The sequence below is a fragment of the Scyliorhinus torazame genome, chromosome 18 (genome assembly GCF_047496885.1).
Source record: "Scyliorhinus torazame isolate Kashiwa2021f chromosome 18, sScyTor2.1, whole genome shotgun sequence".
Lineage (NCBI taxonomy): Eukaryota > Metazoa > Chordata > Chondrichthyes > Carcharhiniformes > Scyliorhinidae > Scyliorhinus > Scyliorhinus torazame.
The window spans coordinates 50,243,054-50,258,448 of record NC_092724.1 but is presented as its reverse complement, the minus strand read 5'-3'; the positions used below and the strand labels follow the sequence as shown (position 1 = coordinate 50,258,448).

The 15,395-nt window shown below is 46.9% G+C and overlaps 1 protein-coding gene across 1 annotated transcript in view; it reads right to left on the bottom strand.

Moving 5' to 3' along the window:
• sh3gl1b (SH3-domain GRB2-like 1b) overlaps positions 1–15,395 on the bottom strand; it is a 134,650-nt gene that overhangs the window by 79,924 nt on the left and 39,331 nt on the right. Inside the window, exon 3 of the mRNA XM_072482736.1 lies at positions 6,467–6,610. Coding sequence (XP_072338837.1) covers positions 6,467–6,610 — 144 coding nt within the window. The remainder of the gene's footprint in view (positions 1–6,466; positions 6,611–15,395) is intronic.

Below are 15,395 nucleotides of genomic sequence, written 5' to 3'. Positions count from 1 at the left end.
GTCCCATCTACGAACAGATCTCTCAATTGTACTACCCCAGCTCTTTGCCATGCTCCAAATCCCCCATCCATTCTCCCCGGAACAAACCTATGGTTATTTCTTATCGGGGACCGCACCGAGGCTCCAGTCTTTCCCCTATGCCGTCTCCACTGCCCCCAAATTTTCAATGTAGCCACCACCACCGGGCTTGTGGTGTATTTCTTCGGTGAGAACGGCAACGGTGCCGCACCATTGCTTGTAGGCTAGTCCCCCTGCAGGACGCCCTCTCCAATCTCTTCCACGCCGCTCCCTCCCCTTCTCCCATCCACTTACACACAATTGAAACATTGGCGGGCCAGTAATAGTCGTTTAGGCTCGGTAGTGCCAACCCCCCCCCTGTCCCTACTACGCTGCAAAAATCCCCTCCTCACTCTCGGGGTCTTCCCGGCCCACACAACTCATAATACTCTTCTCGATTCTCTTGAAAAAAGCCTTCGTGACCACCACCGGGAGGCACTGAAACACAAAAAGGAATCTCGGGAGGACCACCATTTTAATCGCCTGCACCCTACCTGCCAGTGACAGGGACACCATGTCCCATCTCTTAAAAGTACTCCTCCATCTGTTCCACCAACCGCGTTAAATTAAGCCTGTGTAATGTACACCAATTCTTGGCTATCTGGATCCCCAAGTACCGGAAGTCCCTTGTTACCTTCCTCAACGGTAAATCCTCTATTTCCCTGCTCTGCTCCCCTGGATGCACCACGAACAACTCACTTTTCCCCATGTTCAATTTATACCCCGAAAAATCCCCAAACTCCCCAAGTATCCGCATTATCTCTGGCATCCCCTCCGCCGGGTCCGCCACATACAACAACAAATCATCCGCATACAGAGATACCCAGTGTTCTTCTCCTCCCCTGAGTACTCCCCTCCACTTCCTGGAACCCCTCAATGCTATGGCCAGGGGCTCAATCGCCAATGCAAACAATAACGGAGACAGAGGACATCCCTGCCTCGTCCCTCTATGGAGCCGAAAATAATCAGACCCCCATCCATTCGTGACACGCTCGCCATCGGGGCCCTATACAGCAACTGTACCCATCTGATATACCCATCTCCAAAGCCAAATCTCCTCAGCACCTCCCACACATAATCCCACTCCACTCTATCAAATGCTTTCTCGGCATCCATCGCCACCACTATCTCCGCTTCCCCCTCTGGTGGGGGCATCATCATTACCCCTAGCAGCCTCCATATGTTTGTGTTCAGCTGTCTCCCCTTCACAAACCCAGTTTGGTCCTCATGCACCACCCCCGGGACACAATCCTCTATCCTCGTTGCCATTACCTTGGCCAGAATCTTAGCATCCACATTCAGGAGGGAAATGGGCCTATAGGACCCGCATTGCAGCGGGTCTTTTTCCTTCCTTATATCGGAGCGATATCGTTGCCTCTGACATAGTCGGGGGCAGCTGCCCCCTTTCCCTAGCCTCATTAAAGGTTCTCATCAGTAGCGGGGCCAGCAAGTCCATATATTTCCTAAAGAATTCCACTGGGAATCCGTCTGGTCCCGAGGCCTTCCCCGCCTGCATGCTTCCAATCCCTTTCACTACTTCCTCCGTCTCAATCTGTGCTCCCAGTCCCGCCCTCTCCTGCTCCACCACCTTAGGAAATTCCAGCTGATCCAGAAAGCACATCATTCTCTCCTTCCCTTCCGGGGGCTGAGCTTCATATAATCTTTCATAAAATGCCTTGAACACTCCATTCACTCTCACCGCTCCGCACTCCATCTCTCCCTCCTCATCTCTCATCCCCCCTATCTCCCTCGCTGCTCCCCTTTTCCTCAGTTGGTGGGCCAGCAACCTGCTCGCCTTCTCCCCATATTCGTACTGTACACACTGTGCCTTCCTCCATTGTGCCTCTGCATTACCCGTAGTCAACAAGTCAAATTCTACATGTAGCCTTTGTCTTTCCCTGTACAGTCCCTCCTCCGGTGCCTCCGCATATTGTCTGTCCACCCTCAAAAGTTCTTTCAACAACCGCTCCCTTTCCCTACCCTCCTGCTTTCCTTTATGTGCCCTGATAGATATCAGCTCCCCTCTAACCACAGCCTTCAACGCCTCCCAGACCACTCCCACCTGAACCTCCCCATTGTCATAGAGTTCCAAGTACCTTTCAATACACCCCCTCACCCTTAAACACTCCCCCTCATCTGCCAATCCATGTCCATTCTCCAGGGTGGATGCTGTTCTTTTTCCTCCCCTATCTCCAGGTCCACCCAATATGGAGCGTGGTCCGAAATAGCTATAGCCGTGTACTCCGTCCCCGTCACCTTCGGGATCAGTGCCCTTCCCAAAACAAAAAAGTCTATCCGTGAATAGACTTTGTGGACATAGGAGAAAAACAAAAACTCCTTACTCCTAGGTCTACTAAATCTCCAGGGGTCTACTCCTCCCATCTGCTCCATAAAGTCCTTGAGCACTCTAGCTGCAGCCGGCCTCCTTCCGGTCCTGGACCTCGATCTGTCCAGCCCTGGGTCCAACACCGTATTAAAATCTCCACCCATTACCAACTCCCCCCCCCCCCCCCCCCCCCCCCTTGTCGACTAGCCATCTCCTTTTTCAATCCAGCTCCTCTCCCGGTTCCCACGTAGCCGTATCTCCCCCCAACGGCGCCCTCGAGCCCCGACCACCACACCCCATACCAGCTGCCCCTTCTCCCGGCAGCAGCAACCCAGTTAACCCCCCCCCCGCTAGATCCCTTTCTAGCGTAATTGCACCCCCCATGTTGCTCCCAGAAGTCAGCAAACTCTGGCCGACCTCGGCTTCCCCCCGTGACCTCGGCCCCCACTGTGCGAGGCCCCCTCCTTCCTGCTTCCCTGTTCCCGCCATGGTTACCATAGCGCGGGAACAAAGCCCGCGCTTCCCATTTGGCCCCGCCCCCAATGGCCGGTGCCCCCAGCTCCCCATCCTCCCTCCCCCCCCCCTCCCCCACGACATGGGGAAGAGAGAAAAGTTACAGGGTCGCAGGATTAACAACTTGGGAAATCATCTGTTCCCCCATTTCCCCCCCCTTCACCCCACGTAATCACCCCACCACTTTGTCCCAAACGTTCTTTTTCTAGCCCGCTTATTCCAGTTTCTCCTCGACAATAAATGTCCACGCCTCTTCTGCCGTTTCAAAGTAGTGGTGTTTCCCTTGATGTGTGACCCACAGTCTTGCCGGCTGCAGCATTCCAAATTTAACCTTCCTTTTGTGCAGCACCGCCTTGGCCCGATTAAAGCTTGCCCTCCTTCTCGCCACCTCCGCACTCCAATCTTGATATACGCGGATCACCGCGTTCTCCCACCTACTGCTCCGGGTTTTCTTTGCCCATCTGAGGACCATCTCTCTGTCCTTATATCGGAGAAATCTCACCACTATGGCTCGAGGAATTTCTCCAGCCCTTGGTCTTCGCGCCATAACTCGATAAGCTCCCTCCACCTCCAACGGGCCCGTCGGGGCCTCCGATCCCATTAACGAGTGAAGCATCGTGCTCACATATGCCCCGACGTCCTCCCCTTCTGCACCTTCAGGAAGACCAAGAATCCTTAAATTCTTCCTCCTCGCATTATTCTCCAGCACCTCCAGCCTTTCCACACACCTTTTGTGTTGTGCCTCGTGCATCTCTGTCTTCACCACCAGGCGCTGTATTTAGTCTTCATTTTCAGCGGCCTTTGTCTTCACGACCCGAAGCTCCTGGGTCTTTTGCTCCTCCTTTAGCCCTTCAATCGCCTGTAATATCGGGGCCAACAGCTCCTTCTTCATCTCCTTTTTAAGTTCTTCCATGCAGCGCCGCAGGAACTCTTGTTGGTCACTGCCCCATATTAAACTGCCACCTTCCGACGCCATCTTGCTTTGTGCTTGCCTTCCTGGCCGTTGCTCTAGAGGATCCACTGCAATCCGGCCACTTTCCTCTCCTTTTTCCAACCGTGTCCAGGGGGGGATTCCCTTCTGGTTTACCGCACAGTGTTTTTAGCCATTAAAATTGCCGTTGGGGCTCCTATTAAGAGCCCAAAAGTCCGTTCCACCGGGAGCTGCCGAAATGTGCGATTTAGCTGGTCATCACCGCACCCGGAAGTCCAACCCCCACAATTATTATATTTCCTTTGTTACAAGTTTCAATAATTTCTTGTTTAATATTCTGTCCAAGGATATAACTACTGTTAGGGTGACTACAAACTACTCCTGTTATTGTTATCTGACTCTTGCTACTCTGAATTTCCATTCATACTGTTTCTGCTTCATGACCGTCTGATGCCAGATCCTTTCCCACTAATGTCATGTCATCTTTTACTATCAGGGCTATCCCTCCTCCTTTGCCACTCGTCTGTCTTTCTGAAATGTTGTGTACCCTAGAATATTCATTTCCCATCCTTGATCTCCTTGCAACCATGTTCCTACAGTGGCGAATAGTAAATCATTTATCTCTATTAGTGCCACAAATTAATCTATCTTATTGCAGATACTTTGTGCATTCAGATAAAGAACCATATCCTGATAAATTATCTAACAATTTTTAGATTTGATTCAGATAAAGAACCTTCCATTTCAATTTATTGCCTCAAAACACTGCAATGTCCTTATTCAATGAACATTTCTTGTTAGACTAGGTTCCTGTCGTACCCTGCTTGTCTTTACCCCCATCGCTGTACTGATTCAATGCCTCAGCCTTTCATTTTGGAATCTAAATTTCCCTTCACCCCCTGCCTCTGCTAGTTTAAAATCTTGGCTATACGATTGATCAGTGCACTGGTCCCAGCCTGTTTCAAGTGGAGCCAATTCCAACAGAAGAGCTCATTCTTTACTGAACCTGATGCCAGTGCCTCATGAATCACAATCCCTTCTTCCCACGCCATTCTTTAAACCCTGCCTGACCTTATGCCAATTGGTACATTGCTCAGATAATCCAGAGATGATTACCTTTTAATTTGGACCCCAACTCAAATTCTCTTATAAATCAGTCCTGGTTCCACCCATGTCATTGGTTCCCGCGTGGACCATGACAACTGGCTCCTCCCTCACCCACTCCAGCTGCAAGGAGCTATCCTTAACGTTGGCACCAGGCAGGAAACACAACCTTTGCAGTTCACAATCATAGCTGCAGATAACAGGAGCTATCCACCATTAATACCCCAATTTATTATGGTGCCTGGCCAGCTCTCAACAGCAGCTAAGAAACTGGAGCAGATGCCATAACTATTTTAAGTTTTAACACGGTGCGGAAAGATCAATTCCTTCCAGAAGTGATAATATACGAAATAGGGCTTGGTTATTTTCTAACCAAATTTTATTAAGACAAAAGAAAACAATATTTAAACTTGTACTGCAGCTCTACAGATTATGTGCAGTTTCTTAACCTTAACATACTTGTTTCCATTAGACAACACTATAACAGGACATGCAGTTCTTGTGCCACTTTCACAGACAGACAAAGGCAATAATTGCATTTACAAACCTATTTTTACTTCTTTTAGGGACAATTGATCAGACCCCTTTTCCAAAGCCTGCCTCGGTGGCAACTTTCATCACCTCTGGTTGATTTCCACAGCCTTTTGCCCTGTAATTGATCAAAACAGAATTTCTCCTCTCTCCAAGCTCCGCCCAGCCCCTCAAACAAAGGTTCTCCCCGGAGGTGGCCAGACTTGAATCCATTATCTTGGCGCTTGCCCACTCCCGTTTATCCAAAAGAACAGAGCTATGCCATTCACATGCAACTAACCTTCCATCGACGGACAAATAGGTCATCAGACTCTGATGGGCTTATCAAACAAGGTTGTCCCGAAGGACAATGGATCTTGAATGGATCAGCCTGGCTGACCCAGGACATTCTGTGCATCCGCACTAATGAGGTTAAGTCTGATTGGGACAAAGTAACTCAGGCTGTGGGTGTATCCCTCGGACTCTGCTGCTGGCAGTCTTTTCCCCCAGTCTGTTTAACCCCTAAATTTCTTGCTACATCTTGGACCCCATTTCTTGATCCAAGTTCCCAATATCACCATATCATGACACCCTGGCACCAGACAGGAAACACAACCTTCAGAGCTCTTAATCACAGCTGCGGAGAACTGTAGCTATTCTTCATGAATGCATTAATCCAATACAATTGTGCCATCTACCCACATACCTGAATAACAATATTGATTTGTATGTCCATAAACTTATGTAGCAATGACAACAAAAATGCAATGACAAAAAAAATGCTGACAGCTTTGATCCCAAAAGTTCTGTCGCCCATGTTATATTTGACGCCTTCAAATATGGTTCTTATCATAGATCATAGAATTTACAGTGCAGAAGGAGGCCATTCAGCCCATCGAGTCTGCACCGGCTCTTGGAAAGAGCACCCTACCCAAGGTCAACACCTCCACCCTATCCCCATAACCCAGTAACCCCACCCAACTTCTTACTCATTAAATTCCCACAAATCAAAATGCTTCACTCACCAAAATTGGATTCTTCACCCAGATCCTTCCCAAATTTTATCATGGATTCTCCAAGAAGTCCTTCTGGTTGAGGGTAGCCTGGATTTTTTACCTGTCCACGAATCTTTGACACGGTGTTCAGCATTGTTAGCTTAGCTCTGGATGCTGTGAAAAGGTGCAACGGGTTAATTCTGGCAATGCAAAGATCTTAAATGGTTCCAAACACTGATAATTTTCAGTAAAAAGTCCAATAAATTACAAACATTTGGTGCTCACATAATGGATGCAAGAAACATAGAATAGAGGTGTTTATTTGCTGTAACCTGTTTTGCTGCATGTTTGTAATAAAATACATTTTAAGAAAAACATAGAATAGAAATGAAAAGGACAAGATAACTTCCTAGCTTCATGAAATTCAACGTTACCCCTCAGTTTTTCACATTCAAAGTCTGAACTTTCATTGTACGCACTTGAGTGGAAAAATCTAGCAATACAGCCAAGTGCCCTAACCGCCCAAATTTGGCAGCAGGTATGATTTGAAGTCATCAAGTAAGAGTTCTAGGGGCGGCAATGCTGCCTCAGTGGTTAGCACTGCTGCGTCACAGTGCAGAAGACCCCGGTTCAATCCCAGCCCCGGGTCACTGTCTGTATGGAGTTTGCAGATTCTCCCAGTATCTGCGTGGGTCTCATCCCCACAACCCAAAGAATTGCAGTATAGGTGAATTGGCCACGTAAAAGTGCTCCTTAATTGGAAACAAAAGAATTGGGTGTAAATTTATACAAAAAAAAAATGAATTAAGAGTATCACAAGTGTAGCAAACATTGAAGCTGCTTTCACCCTACTGCTGACTACTCACACCCAGGTCTCCAAGAGTAGCCAGAAGATGATCAGCTTTTTAACTTGAGGTACCAGTGGTTACAAACCTGTACATGGTAATGGTGGGAACACGTGGGTGAAAGATTTTTAAAATATCTTTCATGCTGTGTCAGAGAGTAAATTGCACCAACATTTTGCAAAGCATCAGTCTCACTCGTCTGGCAGAAAACCCAATGTAAATCTGATTTGCTAAATCCAGCCACCAGCAAGATCTCATAATAAAATGGGTCTTGCCAGCACAACAACAGAAGCAAAGTCAAAAAATGCTGTAAGACCTCAGCAGGGAGAAAACAGAGTCAGCGTTTTGACTCTGTATGACTGAAGAATCATGTGGACTCAAAATATTGACTTGATTTTCTTTCTCCACAGTTGCTGCCAGACCTGCTGAGTTTTTCCAGCATTTCCTGTTTGTATTTCAGGTTCCAGCATTTACATTATTTTAGTTTTAATAATAGAAGCAAAATACCATGGCTGCTGAAAACCTGAAATAAAAACATTAAATGCTGGAAATACTCCAACTCAGGCAGCCTCTGTCGAAAGAAACAAAGATACATTTCAAATCAATGACCTTCCACCAGACTGAATAAAGGTAGAAACGTAGTAGTGCAAGAGTCCTTCCGGTTTATTTCCTTGGTTCCTATTTCTTTTATTTCATTATTTTGGTCTGTGATCCCATAATCGGGATATGCCTTTAAGCAGAAAATTGAAAGTTGAAAAAGCCTGTTTTGTCAGGATATTTTGTTCCCAGGCTTTGTATTTTGGAAAGGAGAAGCCAGACTCCTCAGCACCGAGTGGATGGTAGGAATCAGCTTTGCGTGGAGTCGGTTCAATTGGTTGAGCAGCAACCGGTGGGTTGGCCAGGGACAGTGTTCTGCCTGGCAACAGTCAGTGATTGGTTCCTGCGGAATGCTTTGAGAGAACTCGGCAGAAACGTTTAGAGCTTGGAAGTGAAAGAAACACTCTCTCTGCTCTATTGTTCGGAAAGCAGAGTGCGCCTGACACATCCTTTGTTGTAAACCTGAAATGATGCTGAGTCTGCAGAGAAAGTAGACAATCTTGCCAGAGAAAACCATCTCAAATCTAGAAGAACCACCAAAATGAAAGTCTCAACTTACAGAAAGACATAGACTGAAAGTCATCACAGAACATCAGTTACATTTTCTGTCCATTTAATTATAATACTGTACATAATAAAAGGTTATTTGCAATTTTAAGGTTACAAACCTGGTTACTATAATTCATTGGGCTCAACCAAGGACCTCAGGTATTGTAAATAAAATCTAATTTCACCTGTATTTTCTATCCGGGTCAAGTGGGGCAGGAAATTACTGTGCGCTAGCCTAGGGTAATGTGATAATAGGTTCCGAGTCAGTGGAAGGAAGCAGGGAGAACAAAAGGGAAGGCCTGAGATGGGGTGGAGAGCAAGGGAGATTAAATGACAAATGAAACGGAGTGGCATCTGAGGTGGCGCAATTGGGAATTTGGAGACAGTGGGAATGAAAAAAGGGGAAGTGTATAAAATCAATATATAATAGACAAACACATTAATATATATATATAAAATGACTAAGGAATATAGATAATAAGAGTCAAGATACAGCTACAGAAGCTGGCCTGAGGGAGGTCAGAACAGAGCATTCCCGACACACACTGTAGGTAGTGGGCAAGTTATTTTCTTCACGAGGGCAGCACGGTGGCGCAGTGGGTTACCCTGCAGCCTTACAGTGCCGAGGTCTGTAGCCATCTGGGATGGCCACGTCCCGGTTACATAATGGACACTCGCAAAGAATGCAGGGAAAATTGGACAATACTAAGAAACAAGCAGGTGCAAGCTCAGTCTGTTGATTAGAACCTTAAACTCTCAGACAGGACAGAAACTGCTAAGCAATCTACATACTAATATGCCATCTCCGGGGACAAAAGGGAAACATTTGGATACACAATTGTCGTGTTGGGTGTTCTGATGTACAAACGATCCAACATGGCTGGAGATGGTGTAACTCAATTTTATTAACTACTCAACTGTAACAACACACTGCTAACTTGGTTACGTGCATTACCAGCTAATCTGTGGACCCTGTCCTATCACTATCTGGGTGAGGCACTCAGCACATGGTGAATAATGTCTGAGTGGCAGGTCCTGAGCTCGGTGCTCTGAGCTCGGTGCTCTGAGCTGGCTGCTGCTGGAATGAGCGGGAACTGAAGTGTCTCCTGTTTTTATAATGCGTGTGCTCTCACTGGTGATTGGCTGCGATGTGTGTGTGTGTGTGTGTGTGTGTGTGTGTTGGTTGGTCCTACTGCATGTCCATCATTGTGTGTTTGATTGCATCATGAAATGCTGATCTAAATATCATGACAACAATGTTAAGGCAGACACCCTGGCGCCAGAAGAGACGAAAACAAAGCAGACTAACGGTCACTAGGACACGCCCAGCAATCAGGGAACCACCCCTCTATTGGAGGAAGATCGATACAGATGATTGGGAAAGACCCAATTAGTTGAGGCCAAGTTCAAGGCCCGCCCAAAGGCACGCGAGGCCCTTTTTAGTGTAAAAGGTATTCCCCAATGGAGAATCTTCCTTCTTTGGCTTTGGCTCTCAGCGAAGAGAGACCAGCCTAGCAACTGCATCAGACCAAGTAAGTTCTAAGTCAACGCACGCTACGAGGTAGACGCTCCTAGTTGCTACCCTGCAAACAGCTCAACCCAGCAGCCTCAGAACCGAACGGCCGTTGTTCCTCTGATTGAGTGGGCACCCGAAGCTAAGTATAGGCTTTAGTAATAGTGGTAGTTTAGTTAGTAGAGTTTATGCATGAGTAGACTTGACTGTGTGTAAATAAATGAGCATTGCTTTTGAACTTACTAACTGGTGTATCGAGTCATTGATCAGTATTCGGTTCTGAACCTTGTGGCGGTGTCGAAAGATACCTGGCGACTCTTGAGCAAACGTAATTAAACAGAGCCAAATTAAAAGCCAACCAAAGAGAGCAAAATTTACTTTCCTCTGCTGCTTCTGGGGCGCTTTGCACTTTCGTGCAAAGTATCCTAGCTGACCACAGTTGTAACATTCCTGAACTTTGGGCTGGGGTGGGCTGTTCCTGCCCTCATTTACCCATGCGGGGTTCTGGTGTGCTTTAACTGGGTTCATCTCTGCCTGCTCTGCATCGGGTGTTGAAAATGCGGTTTTGCCTGCAACTGATTGATCCCAAGCGCGGGACAATCTCTTCAAAACCCATTTTTCATTGTGGGCCTCATCTGAGGGACCATAATTTACGCAAGCTTTTCGTCCTGCTTCTGTGGCGTGGGAGACTAGAATTCGGGTCTATTTGGCCATATTATCTGGGGACAAATGGGCGCGGGCTAACTCTCCAAAAACTGCGGTGAAGTGAGTCCACAAACATCCAGCAAACGCTGTGGGGTGCTCGGTCTTCTTTTGCCGACACTTATTTAGGCATTCTATGGGGTCTCCTCTGTTAAAGCCAATCGCATCAAGGATCGCTGTGTGCATCTCTTGGAGTGTGCCGCCTCCTACATTCTGTGGGTCGGGAAGGGCTGCTACGACTGAAGGATCGAGGCTTAAAACAGTGAGCTTCACTCGTTCCTTCTCATCCAGGCCATATATGGTAGCCTGTTGTTTGACTTTCGCGATAAATTGGTGGGGTTCTGAAGTGGGAAGGAACGGTGTAATTTTTCCACACGCATCCCGTAATTGGGTCACGGTTAACGGGGTTGTGTAAAGGAAATCTGCTTCTCCTTCTCCTGCGGCCCTGCGATGTGTGGTTCCAGGGTTCATGGGGGGGGGGTTCTGCCTGTTCGGTTGGGGGTTGGGGCGCTTTCGTTTTCTGGGGGTTTTCCTGCGTACATGTCCCATGTACGTATCTATGGGCAGTCTCGTTCAATTCCAATCGGGGCCGTTTTCTTGATCTAATTGGGGTCCGAATGTGCTTTGAAACCCATTTTGCACGGACAGCGGAGATTGCAATTCTGCAATTTGCTTCCGGCACTTGGCGTGGTCTACGGTGCTCTGCATTTGTTTCGTTGTGGAAGTATGGAGTGCTCGTAGGGCTGCTTTTAAATCATTGCATTGTTACTGCAATTTCTCAACTTGCTGTTCTGTTTCTGGTCTTATCAAGACCGCACGTTGCGTGTCCTGGTAGGCCTTATCATATTGCGTCTATTCTCCTTCTCTACCTCACTCGCGTCTACCTCACTGGTTCTGTCTCTCTCCTCTATCTCTCTACGGAGCGTCCTAACGACCTCCTCTGTGCCTCACAATTGTGCCAAACAGGACACGATTGCCATCGGCTTGCGAGCTTTCCCTAAGCTCTTCTTGTGGATCTCTGACAGGTTCTCCCACCAAGTATGTCCTATACTCCCGGGTCCTGTTTCCTCATTATCGCAGAATTCACTCCAAAGGGGCCATCCTTTCCCTTTGAGATATTTTCTGATCTCATCTTCCCAAACAGGACACTGTCCTACTCTACTGCTGGTCGCTGCGACCTCGCATTCCTGGGGGTTCATAAGTCGTTGCATTGCCTTCATTGCCATTTTCTCCATCAAGTTTCTCTACTGAATTTGGAACAGGGGGTGATAAAGCGGTGATGTAAACACGGGTACGGCTTACGCTAATTTCCGGCCTACAAAACTCCTGACAGTTTTACGCAACAAAATCTCTCAGGTTTACCTTATATCCCTGTTAGAACGCATGCATTGATCAGTACTGTTCTGACACTTGTGGTTTTTCTGTTTCCAATTGGATTCTCAATTCAAATTTTTGATTCTCTCGGAGTGGTTAGGCCACTTCTCAGTCGAGTCCCGGCGGAGTCGCCAGTAAATGTTGCTAACTATTGGTTGGCTCTTAATTTGGTTCTGTTTAATCACATTTGCTCAAGAGTAGCCAGGTACCTTTCGACACCTCCACAAGGTTCAGAACCGAATACTGATCAATGACTCGATACACCAGTTAGCAAGTTCAAAAGCAATGCTCATTTATTTACACACAGTCAAGTCTACTTATGCATAAACTCTACAAACTAAACTACCACTATTACTAAAGCCTATACTTGGCTTCGGGTGCCCACTCAGTCAGAGGAACAATGGCCGTTGCTCGGTTCGGAGGCTGCTGGGGTGAGCTGTTTACAGGTTCGCAACTAGGAGCGTCTATCTCGTAGCGTGCGTTGACCTGGAACTTACTTGGTCTGATGCAGCTGTTAGGCTGGTCTCTCTCTTCGCTGAGAGCCAAAGCCAAAGAAGGAGCATTCTCCCTTGGGAATACCTTTTATACTAAAAAGGGCTTCGCGTGCTTTTGGGCGGGCCTTGAACTTGGCCTCAACTAATTGGGTCTTTCCCAATCATCCGTATTGATCTTCCTCCAATAGAGGAGTGGTTCCCTGATTGCTGGGCGTGTCCTAGTGACCGTTGTTCTGCTTTGTTTTAGCCTCTTCTGGCACCAGGCTGTCTGCTTTAACATTGTGTATCTCAATGTTTCCTTTTTGTCCCCGGAGATGGCTCATTAGTATGTAGATTGCTTAGCAGTTTCTGTCCTGTCTGAGAGTTTAAGGTTCTAATCAACAGACTGAGCTTGCACCTGCTTGTTTCTTAGTATTGTCCAATTTTCCCTGCATCCTTTGAGAGTGTCCATTTTGTAATCGGGACGTGGCCATCCCAAATGGCTTCAGGTCCCAGGTTTGGCTCTGGGTCACTGTCCGTGTGAAGTTTACACATTCTCCCCGTGTTTGCGTGGGTTTCGCCCCCACAACTCAAAGATGTGCAGGCTAGGTGGATTGGCCACGCTATTGCCCCTTAATTGGAAAAAATGAACTGGGTACTCTAAATTTTTTTAAAAAGTTATTTTCTTCACTTTAAAGCTAAACAAGAGTACTAGTTTTTTTTGAAAAAGCTTAAATATTCTTTTCTGGGCAAAGTTATGGCAGGGGAACTCTGTCCTGTGTGTTCTGTGTGTTGCACCGCCTGCAGCATGTAGGAATTCGTGGATACACCTTGCAGTCTGGATGATGTGTGCGGGCAGTACCACTGGCTTGACCAACTTGAGCTCTGGGTTCCGGAACTTGCGTTGGGTCGAGGCACTGAGGTGCACGAGCGACACTGAGAGTCAAGTGTTAGGGCAGCACGGTGGCGCAGTGGTAGCACTGCAGCCTCACGGCGCTGAGGTCCCAGGTTCGATCCCGGCTCTGGGTCACTGTCAGTGTGGAGTTTGCACATGCTCCACGTGTTTGCATGGGTTTCGCCCCACAACCCAAAGATGTGCAGGGTCGGTGGATTGGCCACAGTAAATTGCCCCTTAATTGGAAAAATGAATTAGGTACTCTAAATTTTTTTTTTTAAAAGTCAAGTGGATAGCACCTTTTTAGTCGTGGTAACCCGCAGCTTCTGGAAGCTGGGAATGGGTGACCAGAAGAAGGGAGGCAGGCAGGTAGTTAGAAAAATCCCAAAGTGCATCCCACTCAAGAACCGTTCTTCTGCATTGGAAAATGGAGAGAGCGATTGCTTCTCTGCAGAATGCAGCCAGAGCAAAGTTCATGGCACTGTGGGTGGCTCTCTGGCACTGTTTACATTTGTCTTCCACCTCCGTGAAGAACCTGCTCATTGGGGTTCTGGTCAGGTGCGCTCTGTGCACCACTTTGAACTGCGTGAGGCTAAGCCTTGCGTAGGAGGAAGTGGAGTTGGCCCTGCTCAATGTTTCGCTCCAGAGTCCCACCCTACTTCTGTCCCCAGTTCGTCCTCCCATTTCCGTCTGGTCTCATCCAATGGTGTTTGGGCTCAGTCCAGTAGCTGTCCATACATTTTCCCAAAGAGTCCCCCTTCTTTATGGTCTGTGCTGATCAGGTCCTCTAATACTGTAGTTTCTGGGGCCGCGGTGTACCCTGCTGTCTCTTTGCAGAGGAAGTACTTTATTTGCAGGTGTCTCATTTCCTGTCCTGTCGGTGTTAAGTAATGGGTTAAGAGACATTGCAATGAGTTGTCTCATTTATGTTAAGTATCCATTAATTGACACTGATATGTAAAGGGGCTTCAGGTGGCCTCTGTCAGGTGATGTATAGTTAGAGTTTTGTGCAAAGGCTGTTGGAATGAAATGAATGTGTGTTTGTGAAAAAAGAACAGAACTTTAAACTCTTCATATCACAGCAACTAAAACGTCTCAATAATTGGTAGCAGAGGATGGTTGCTGTGCAAATGCGAAAGGTTGAAAGATACAACTTTTCCAGATCAAACCAAGGAGTGAGCGAGAATATAAAGAAAAAAGGGATATATGGCTGAACCAAGGATAAAGATGGCTGGATATGACTATCCTCCCTTATTTTCTGAAAGGGAATCGTACGACCAATGGAGAAGTGCAGTAATTATGTGGACTAAGGTAACTGCTTTGGGAAAGAGGAAACAAGGTATGGCATTGGATCTTTCTCTATCATATGGCAGTAAAATCCGAAACAAAGTGCTTTCTGAGCTGGAATTGGCAGAGGTAGACTCAGAAGAAGGCCTGGAGACTTTATTACATTATATGGATAAGATTTATAAGAAAGATGATTTGTTAAGTGCGTATGAAGCATGGTCGGATTTTGATAAGTTCCAGACAATGGAGGATATCTCCATGGAAGACTATATAATGGAATTTGGCAGACTACATAAAAGGCTGCAGAAACACAATCTAGAATTTCCAGTCTGTGTTGGCCTTTAAATTACTGGACTGTGCTAGAGCAAGCAACATGGATAGGCTCCTAGTTTTGACAGGAGTTCAATTTACTGATAAGGATACCTTATTCGAACAGATGACAAAAGTTTTCCAAAAGTTTCTGGGGAAACATTCGATTCCGATGGCTCTGATGACCCAAATAGGTCAGCCTGCAATAAGGCAGAATATGGAAGATACACTACTAACAGGATGGCAAAATCGTATGGCTACGAACAGGGCTCAAGACTATAGAAAGAGACCGAGACAAGGAAATTATGAAGACAGAAACCCAGTTAGAGCCTACAATAGGAAGATGAACCCCAGAAATGCACAGGGCAATATAAATCAATGTTTTCGATGTGACTCTCAATACCATTATGCTTTC